General features: G+C 36.9%; 1 protein-coding gene across 1 annotated transcript; it reads right to left on the bottom strand.

Annotated features, from left to right (window-relative positions):
• Nucleotides 1-1200: 1200 nt before the first annotated feature.
• On the bottom strand, nucleotides 1201-1610 carry LOC125998710 (SLC35A4 upstream open reading frame protein-like). Its single transcript, XM_049766772.1, is given in 2 exon segments — nucleotides 1201-1496; nucleotides 1499-1610. Coding segments are annotated over 2 exon segments (309 nt in total). The 5' UTR covers nucleotides 1602-1610; the 3' UTR covers nucleotides 1201-1290.
• Nucleotides 1611-10526: the final 8916 nt, after the last annotated feature.

Below are 10526 nucleotides of genomic sequence, written 5' to 3'. Positions count from 1 at the left end.
TTTACCTGTTTCAAAATAATGAGTTGGCTACTTAGCATTCTCCAGAGGGGACTGATGATCTTTATTTTTCACAAATGTCATTATAAACTTTGGGGGGTGCTGCCAAGTGTTGCTCAAGGGGCTTGGGGCCTGTTCTATAGATATTTGGTTAACTAGACCAATGGCTTAATGATCAGCCACCAAGGACCACACTGGGGATCAAACTCAGGTCCTTATATATGCAAGGCATATGCTCCAGCCCTTTGAATTCTTTCACTGATCCATATAAATATTCTAAGCTTACTCAAAATGCCTCAATCTACTGCAGTTTTAAATTCCTCAAACATTAACTCAGAATTGATTTTTCTTTACATAGCTTTTGATATTTGGGTATGATTTTTCACTTAATTATATTTTATAACTACACAAAATATATACATCTATTCAAAGGACAGTTTAAGTCAAGGTATAAAAACTTATTTCTGTATTTGTTTCTTTATAAACACTTAGGTAAGAATTTTCAATTTTTGTGTCTTTTTTATGGAACAATGGGTAGGAACACTTTATTATGACTTTATTGCTCTCATATTAGACACTGATTGAGTTATACACAATTCTTTGCATGTGCTCCCAGGTAACTTATATGGAGTTTCCCAGAGCTGCTGGGAGCTGAGATACTGTTGGGCAAGGGCAGGTCCCAGAGTGGGAGGCATAGTACCTCCTAGGAGCCACAGAGGGCAGTGGGCTTTGAGAGGGACCCAGGCCTTCCACATGGCATAGAGCCAGCAACGGGGCATGGGCACCATACATGGTAGTGGACAGGAGTAGCATCAAGGTCCAGGGGGCCTGCCTGTGACGGCCCAGGCTTGGTCTACCCCAGTCCTCTACACTCATGCCCACACCAGACTCTGGGTGGTCTGTGTAGCTAGCAAGGTGGCAAAATATACAGTAAGTAATGTGTTTGGAGGAAAGTCAAGTTATGGAGTCAGCTCCTAGAAGGGAAGAGGTGTGGCACATTGCCAGAGAGAACACTAAGGGCCAGTCACCTGCAAAAGCCAGTCAAAGCTGGAAAAGGACTAGTGGCCCTAGAGGCCATAGGCTTGGGGTGAGTCCCATGGATTAGGGAGGGAAAGCATCCTGGCTGCTTACACTTTACACATTTTGCAAGGAGGGACAAGGATGAAGACAGCAGGAAAGTTGGAATAAGCAAACGGGGTGACAGTGAGGGAAATCAAATACAGCGTGTGTAGTCGAAAGGCCTCCTCCGGAACAACCCAGCTGCTATTCTCGCCGCCTCCATGAGATTCAGAGCTAATCAGGACCCTTTCGCAGTGACTGCAGATAGTCCCTCAATGTCTTCTCCACATTGGGCACAGCATATGCCTTAGCTGCGTAGATGCCAGTGCAGGTACCCACGGCAAAACCCAATACAGCAGAGGCTCTCAGTTTGGCCACCACATAGCCAGCCAGGAAGCCCTTGAGGAATGGGGAGGACAAGAGTGAGCCATTCTGACCACACCACTGCTGACTTCATCTTCCATGCGCTGCTGCAGGTGTTCTAACTGATTCTTGAGGAATGCCAGGTCCTTAAGCTTGGGCAGGGAATCCTTGTCATCCGCCATCTTCCCCGCCGAAGTTACCCAATTTTTGTGTCTTATGGAAATATTATATATATATATTACTTTTTTACTCAATATATCCTAGATATATGATATTATTCATTCCTTCTTAAAACTACTTAGTATGACCTTGAGTGGTTTGCCATGCTTAATATAATGAGTTATCTATCAGTTTTGGAGGTGTTTCCCCATTTCTTTGGTATTAAAAAGAAACCTGTGTTGTAGAATATTATAATGCTTTGCTAAAATTGTTCTTCCGATCTGTGTCCTGGTATACCTGATACATTTATTTGCTATTTTATGTTGAAATATTGTGGTTTCCTTCTGACAAATCTTGAAATAGAAATATATTCATTCTGTCTGGAATTGAAACAATTCACATATGGTCAATTTCTATATTGCTCCTCCCCTTGTTTAAGTTCCAGCTTTTCACAGATCCACAACCAAATTTATTTAGGAAGGCTTGATTAAGTCACTCCTGGTTTGATGCCTAGGATCTACTCCTGATTATGTGCTCAGAAGTGACTCCTGGTCCTCTTCTGAGGACCATGCAATATCAAAGTTTGAACTGGGGTAGTCTACATGCAAAGAAAACCTCCTACCCATTGTATTGTTTTCATATACCCAAAACCAAGCTCCTTTTTATGGATGTAAAATATTATTATTTACAGGAATATGAAAAAGAGGAGAGAAAGAGAGAAAAATGAGAATGCACAGATTTCTTCAGAGGGGAAAATATTGAGTATCCACATCTCAGGTCAAGGGAACAGAGAGAAACTACAGTGGAGAGGATACTTGCTTTGCACACTGCCAATGTTGTTTCGATTTTTTACATCCCATATGAACTCCCATGCCACCAAGAGTAATTCTTGAATGCAGAACTAATAATAACCCCTGAGCATTGCCAGGTGTGGACCCCAAACCATAAACCAAAAACACATTGCATATCAAGGTACAGGTAATTCTCCAAAGTTGAAAGAGCCTCAACCAAATTCTTGAGTAATTACTAGAGTCATCCTTCCTGAAATTTTTTTTTGATTTTTGGGTCACACCCGGCATTGCTCAGGGGTTATTCCTGGCTGTCTGCTCAGAAATAGCTCCTGGCAGGCACAGGGGACCATATGGAACACCGGGATTCGAACCAACCACCTTTGGTCCTGGATCGGCCGTTTGCAAGGCAAATGCCACTCTGCTATCTCTCCGGGCCCTGAAATATTTACATTCACTCTGAGATTTCCTGTATTTTTGCTACTGTGCTCACTCCTCAACCTTGCAGCCCCCACTATGCACTATGTTTGCCTTTATTATCTTTTTACTTTGGTTTCTGATCCACTCTTAGCAATATTTGAGGACTACTATCAGCATGATTCTCGGGTTGCAATCGGATGTGCCAGAAGAATCATGTAGTGCTCATGCCGGGGATTGAACACATATCTCCCATCTACAATGCCTGTGCTCAATCCTTTATGAGCTCTCTGTCCCACTTCTTGACCCTTTATACTTGGTATTGCCTGAGAATTTTAATAAAGTACATGGGAAAAAACAAAGCACTTCCCTTTTCTCTTTATTCTTGGATGTCCAATCCTGAATTTTGGCAACACTGAGTTATTCAAATAAATGTATTGATAATTTAATGAGATTTACTAATTTATGTAGTAAAAGTTTTAGCTAAGTAAGCAATATCACTTTATCACAGTAATTTTAGTGAAGTAGTCTGAGCATATGCTGAAATGAGAATTAAGGACCATAAGTCTCATTATATAATTTATATATTTTTCTTTGGTTGTGATCTGATGAGGATATTTGGTGATTTGGGGACATGGCAGGCTCTGTAGTCTTTGTGAGGGGACTTTGAAAGGCTAATACTGAATGCAAATATGCATGCAAAAAGATATTTCCAACCTTTCTGCCTTTTTCCTGGAAGCCATTTAAGGATTATCTACACACACACGCACACATATATATTCTTAGAAATGTGAAAATGACTAGTCAAGGATAATCCATTTTTCCCTTTGTATTTTATTTTTTGGGTTTTTTTTTTTTTTTTTTTTTTTTTTTTTTTTTTGGTTTTTGGGCCACACCCATTTACGCTCAGGGGTTACTCCTGGCTATGCACTCAGAAATCGCCCCTGGCTTGGGGGGACCATATGGGACACCGGGGGATCGAACTGCTGTCCATCCTACGCTAGCGCTTGCAAGGCAGACACCTTACCTCTAGCGCCACCTTCCCGGCCCCCCTTTGTATTTTACTAAGATGGGAAAATGAGACAGAACAATACTACAGCATGTAGGGTGCTTGCCTTTTTTATGGCTGACCTGGTTTTGATTCCCAGCATCCTGTATGGTCCTTCAAGTACTGTCAGAAGTAATCCCTGAGAAAACCAAAAATAACTCCTGAACATTGCTGGAGGCCCCCCAATTTTAAAAAATGGGAAAATAATAGCACATTTGTGTGGTGATGGAAACGGTTTAGTTGAAAGACTAGAAGTCAAAGCTCTTAAGGAGCTGCAAGGAAATGTGTAGTAGAAGTGGCATCATATCAGAGGAAATGCAGAAAAGTAATTAGGTATATGTAAATTGGTACATATAATAATATAAGGAGGAAGAGAGAAAGAAGGAAGAATACACATAAGAGTTGGATGTATGCTTATTTTAAGGCAATGCTTATTGTTTTTAAGCTTTATTGAGACATCAGTTCATTAGCACTATGATTTTCAACTGCTTGTCCACAGACCCTGGCCAGTCCACAGTGTGAAAATCTGATGTAGATCTGGGCTTCTTTAACTTATTTCATTCATGACTCCTCTATTCCTTTCATATCTTCTATCTCCAGAAAACACTTTTAGACTTTCTCTATATTCAGTCACAGTTAAACCCACAGTCAAGACACTATACAGGTGTACAAGAGATGGCTCAATGGACTGACCTCATAGTATGTGTGAGGTTCTGATTTAATCCATTGTCCCTCAAGCACTTCTAGAAGTGACCTTGAGCAATACTGGATATGACACCTTCTCCAAAAGAAGCCAGGGCATAAGGTACAAGTTAAATGGATCATTGAGTGTGAATGGAGAAGATACAAATTTTTAAAGACTGAGAAATGTATTTGTTCAGTGGTACCTTTGGATGTATTTACCAAGAAATGGTAACCTTTGGAACTTGTGGTGACACAGTTATCATGGGATTTGTTAGTCTACATGCTTGCTTGGCATGTAGAAATTTAGGGTATTGCTACAGATAAAAGTCTGTCCTCACAGGAAGTTGACTCCAAAGGTGAACTAGCAATATTTGGGCCACTATCCATTTGCCAGTTACTTTACTTTCTTAGCTCAAATAGAAAATTTCTTTGCAACCACAGGACAACCTTAATTCCAGGTTTCTTACCTTCAGAACAATTAATAATTTGGGCAAGATAATTTTTGGGTGGGTAGGGTGTGAAATGTAAATTATTAGTAACTTTATGCACTACTACTAAATGTCAGTAGCAATCCTTCCTGTTGTGGCAATCTGAAATAGCTCCAAATATTCCCAAATATTCCTTGGAGGGAGGAAGTATACCCTTGATGAGATCCATAGCTCTGTATTAATGACCATCCCTATTTGTGAGGCAAAATACTGAAATTCATGAAATTCAATAAAGATGATCATAAGAGAATATGGGTGAAAGGATTTAAATTAGAGTCACGCTAGGGGCCCGAGAGATAGCACAGCGGTGTTTGCCTTGCAAGCAGCCTACCCAGGACCTAAGGTGATTGGTTCAAATTCTGGCATCTCATATGGTCCCCGTGCCTGTCAGGAACTATTTCTGAGCAGATAGCCATGAGTAATCCCTGAGCACCGCCAGGTGTGCCCTCCCCCCCCAAAAAAAGAGAGTCATGTTAGCTTAAAAGATCCTGTTACTTTCCTTAATCTACCCTAGCACCACTTCTAATAATAGTGAATTATATTTATATAGATCTGAATAATTGCTTTCAATGGTCTTTTCAACTCTAATATACAAGAAAGATATATATCCCTTTGATATAGTATATATACTAGTGTATAAAGTACTATATATAGTATATATACCATAACAAGAAGAAACACTTCAATTTGGAGGTAAACAATTGGGTCATTTTTTCTATCTACATTATCATCCAATTTTCAGTTAAGTATCTTTGTGTGCTTTGGTTTTCACTTGCTATGTATATCATATATTCACTAAATCTTTATGTTAAAAGGAGATAAGGTTAGTTATTTTTGTTTTAGCAATAGAGAAAAATAGGGTTTAATTGTACTCATGATAACTCATAGTATAGCAAACTAATAGAAAAAATGAATAAAATATATGAATAGACAAAATTCATAAATAGATATTTCCCCCAAAAAATATATACATGGCCAACAGGTGCATGTATTTTAGGAGGATGTATTTAAAGCCATAATATGCTCTCACTCTTCTAAGGATGGATACCATCAAAAAGAAAAGAAGTGATAATCTTGGTGAGCATGTGCAGAAATGGGAGCATAGTATCCTGTTGATAGGGGTATCAATTGCTGCAAATACCATGTAAAACAGAATGAACGTTTCTTGGAAATAAAACATAGGATGCAACAATACTTCCAGAATTGCATCTAAAAGAAGTAAAAACAATCAAAGCTATCTATACCCCCATTTTGGGGTTTTGTTTTGTTTTATGGGACATGCCCTGCTGTTTTTATGTCTTAATACTGGTTTAGCTTATGGATCATTCCTGGTTGGGTTTGGGGAACCACATGAGATGCCAGGCATAGGATCTTAGGTAACCTATGTGCAAGGCAGGTGCTTTACCTGCTGTACTATCACTCCAGCCTTGTATCTTCATTTTTATAGGACCATTATTTGCAGCAATAAAGACACAGAATGTCTGTGTCTATTATGATGAATGGAATATATAAACAAGGGATATTATTTAGTCATATAAAATGACTAAAACTGTTTGTTACAATGTGGATGGAAGTTGGCATTTTGCTATATAAAATAAAATAGACAGAAAACCTAATTCTGGGCATTTATCTGAAGAAAATGAGTTTAATATCTCAAATAGCTATCTTTGTCCCACAATTATTGCTGTGATATTTATAGTCAAGATATGGCAAGAAACTAATTGTCCTTGGAGAGGCAAATGGATGAAGAAAATGTACACAGTACATATGCACAACATATATAATGGAAAACTTCTTAGTCAATAGAGAATGAAACCCTGCCTCTGGTGGCAACATGGATGAACTTTGGGGGCATAATGCTAAGTGAAGTAAGTCATAATTAGACACGATTTATTATCACTTGTTTATGTGCACTCTGTGGGAAAATAAAGCATCAACCCAAGGCTATACAGTTTGAATTAGTAGTTTGGGGGGTTAGAAGATGTTAAGAAAAGGGAGATTTTAAAAGGTAGAATAGTGATTGTCAGAGACTAAGTAGGGGACATAAATTTATTTTTGATGGATGCCATATTTTAGATTAATGAGATAAGATTTCTATAGATAATGGTGATGGTGCTGAGTAGCATTGATGTATCTAGTTGGTAGATATAACCTCTGAGTTCATATTATGGTTTCTCCCCAAATAGTGATTTTGAACCTCTTTATGCATCTATTGAACATATATATCTTCTTCAATAATTTTGTCTATTCAAATATTTTGTTCATTTTATCTCTTTTTTAAACTAAACTAAACTACTAAAAATGGCTATTGTAATGATTTTGTTATATATTTTGCCACATTTATAAAAAACTTAAGGTAAAAAATTTAATTCTAAGAATCTAAGAAACTCAGGTTTTTACTTACCAGTTATTTTAACTTTATTTTACCAGAACCGTAAACTGTCCAAATTAATATGCATGCCAAATTTTTATATAATCTTGGATGCCAACCAAAATGTTATTTTAAGAGGAAATAAAAAGCACAAAAGCAACATAAAGGGAGTTATTGTAATGTTGGCCTGTTGTTTTATATTTAGTATATCTGCCCTAATTCCTTTTTAGTTCTAAAGCACAATTACTACTGTTTATTGCCAGGGCAACGTTATTTATGGACTGAACTCCCATCAAGAGGGTCTCCTTTCTCTGTCAGCAATGGTTTAATGAAAGAGCCTTTCACCTTTCAAGACAGGCCTTTAAATTCTTTCTGTTCAAATGGAAATGCTGTAGGTCATTTTCTTCTAATTGCTTGTGGATGGGGATTGACAAGCCACCACACTATTTTGCTTGATTGGCAGATTTTTCTCAGAAGTAATCCAAGCCTGAACAAGCAATTTCAGCACAAGATTTAGATATCTTGTCAAGGCTGGGTAGTAAAATTTAACTTTATTCTGAGCTTTTAAAATAACTCTCTTTAAAAGAAAGCAGAGCATGTTATTTCTCAATTTTTTTACTAGAGATGATATTTAGTTAAACTAGCCTCTTAAATCATTTTAATAAGCTGTATCATCCAGTTGACCCTTGAACTCATGTTTTAGGGCACAGATCCCAATAGAGGCAAAAACAGCTTGACTTTTGGCTAGCTCCAAAACTTAACTTTTAATTATTGCTACTGAGTGAAAGCCTTAGCAATGATATAAATACTTATCGTACTTTGTGTGTTTTATGTATGATGCATTTTATTTTTATAGGAAAGTCAGTTATAGGGACAAATGTTAGAGAATCAGAAGTCATGGAACGTCTTCAGACTAAATTTTTTGTTGAATTGGCTGAGGTGATGGAGGAGTTGAAACAGTTCATACACAAGGGCATCCAAATACGTTGTTCTGTGGCCAACTATGGCTGTCATTTGGTTGTTGGTAATAAGCAAGCCTAAGAACATAAATGCATAAATGCATGTGCCAGGAAAAAGAAATAGTTTGCATTGAGATCATCATTCAATTATATATCCATGTATTCAGATTAAAATTAAGGTTAAAATTACTATTTAACAAATATTACAGTTTGAAATTATAATATGCGATAAGAAATAGTTACAGGGTCTTCTGAAAACATAAATAACAATTTTTAATATTCTATAAACAAACACTTCTCTCCTTTTGGATTTTGGAATTTTGGATACTTCTCATATTTTTACCTGACATTGTACATTTCCAAATGCCTTCCTGCTAATAAAATTATTATAATATCTACCTTTATTTTGGTTTATCTTTTCTAAAGCACAGTCTGAAAATAATGTAGCTAACATACATGATTTTTTTAAAGGTGAAAAATCTCTGACCATTTGAATCATTTGTTTGGTCATTTTTGACATAAAGAAGAGATAGAAATAATTCTTAAATAAGCAGTTCTGGTCTCCAGAGAAATATTTAAACTCTTAAAAATTGTGGAAGTCGGGCCCGGAGAGATAGCACTGTGGCGTTTGCCTTGCAAGCAGCCAATCCAGGACCAAAGGTGGTTGGTTCGAATCCCGGTGTCCCATATGGTCCCCCGTGCCTGCCAGGAGCTATTTCTGAGCAGACAGCCAGGAGTAACTCCTGAGCACCTCCGAGTGTGGCCCAAAAACAAAAAAAAAAAAAAAAAAAAAAAAAAAAAAAAGCTCAACAGGAGACTTTAAAAAAAATGTGGAAGTCCAAGTCCAAGCTTTCTCCTCAAGTCTGTGATCTTCTTTGAACATATATCTCACTTACTTGTCTGTTTCTTTGCTTGCTATTTTCAGTCTGGAGAAGCTTGTGTTTTCTCTAAAACATACTTTCCTCTTCCTCTTTCTTCATAACTTTCTAAATAAGTTTCAAAATAAAACTACCTTGTTTCACAGACACACACACAAAACCAAACCAAAACAAAACAAACAAAAACCTGTCCAGGTTCACAATCTTATATTTATTGGGATTGAATCTATGGGCATTCACCATATTATAAACTAAAGCCAAAGAATTTTAAACATGTATTAAGAAATTTTGAAAAGAACCATTCCAAACTCATTATATATTTTAGAGCTACTATCATTTTATTTTATTTTATTTTATTTTATTTTATTTTATTTTATTTTATTTTATTTTATTTTATTGGTTTTTGGGTCATACCTGACAGCGCTCAGGGGTTACTCCTGGCTCTATGCTCAGGACCATATGGGATGCTGGGATTTGAACCACCGACCTTCTGCATGAAAGGCAAACGCCTTACCTCCATGCTATCTCTTCGGCCACCATAATTTTATTTTTAAAGGTTTTTCTATAATAAAGAATTGATGTTGAGATAAAGTCAGGCATCATTTTATCCTTTTGGAAATCTCTATTCCACAATTTTGGGGGCAAATTCTGACTCAGTACTGAATATGTGGTGCTGTGGCTTGAACCTGGACCTCCAGCTTGCAAATCACAGATTGAGCTCTCACTCTCACTGGACCCTTGGGAAAATCTTTTCTTTAAATTTTTAGCTTAATATGAAGTATTTGATCTTTAACATGTTTCTATATATGGTATAATATCATGTGTAAGAGAACCAGTGGGAACTGACTTGTGAGAAAATGAGAGTGAAAAAGCAAGTGGGATATGATTATGAAAATAGTTTTGCTTGCAGATGCTTTGGGAAGGCTTCAAGGATTCTTGTGCTCACCAGACAACATTTTTAGAATTAGTGCTTTAAGCTAATATTTTTGATCTGTAGGAGATTAATTTTTAACATATTGGACCCTTTGATGGTAACCTCAGAAATGATAACCTCAAACCACAGTTTGAGACCAACGTTGAAGATATATTTATTCATTGGCTGTATTTCACATCTTTATAGTTGAGCTAAACTTGAAACTGAGAAGAATTTTGTGGGCATTGTATGCTCAGACTGGGAAAGAATTATTTTAAAATACAGAAGGCAGCCACACACACAACTAATCCAATTTTATCACAGAAAAAAAAACACCACTATTTATGTTGTATAAATAGAAAAAATACTCAAATCATCTACTCATTGGTAAAGAACACAGAC

The sequence above is a fragment of the Suncus etruscus genome, chromosome X (genome assembly GCF_024139225.1).
Source record: "Suncus etruscus isolate mSunEtr1 chromosome X, mSunEtr1.pri.cur, whole genome shotgun sequence".
Lineage (NCBI taxonomy): Eukaryota > Metazoa > Chordata > Mammalia > Eulipotyphla > Soricidae > Suncus > Suncus etruscus.
This window is presented reverse-complemented; position numbering and strand designations above follow the sequence as displayed.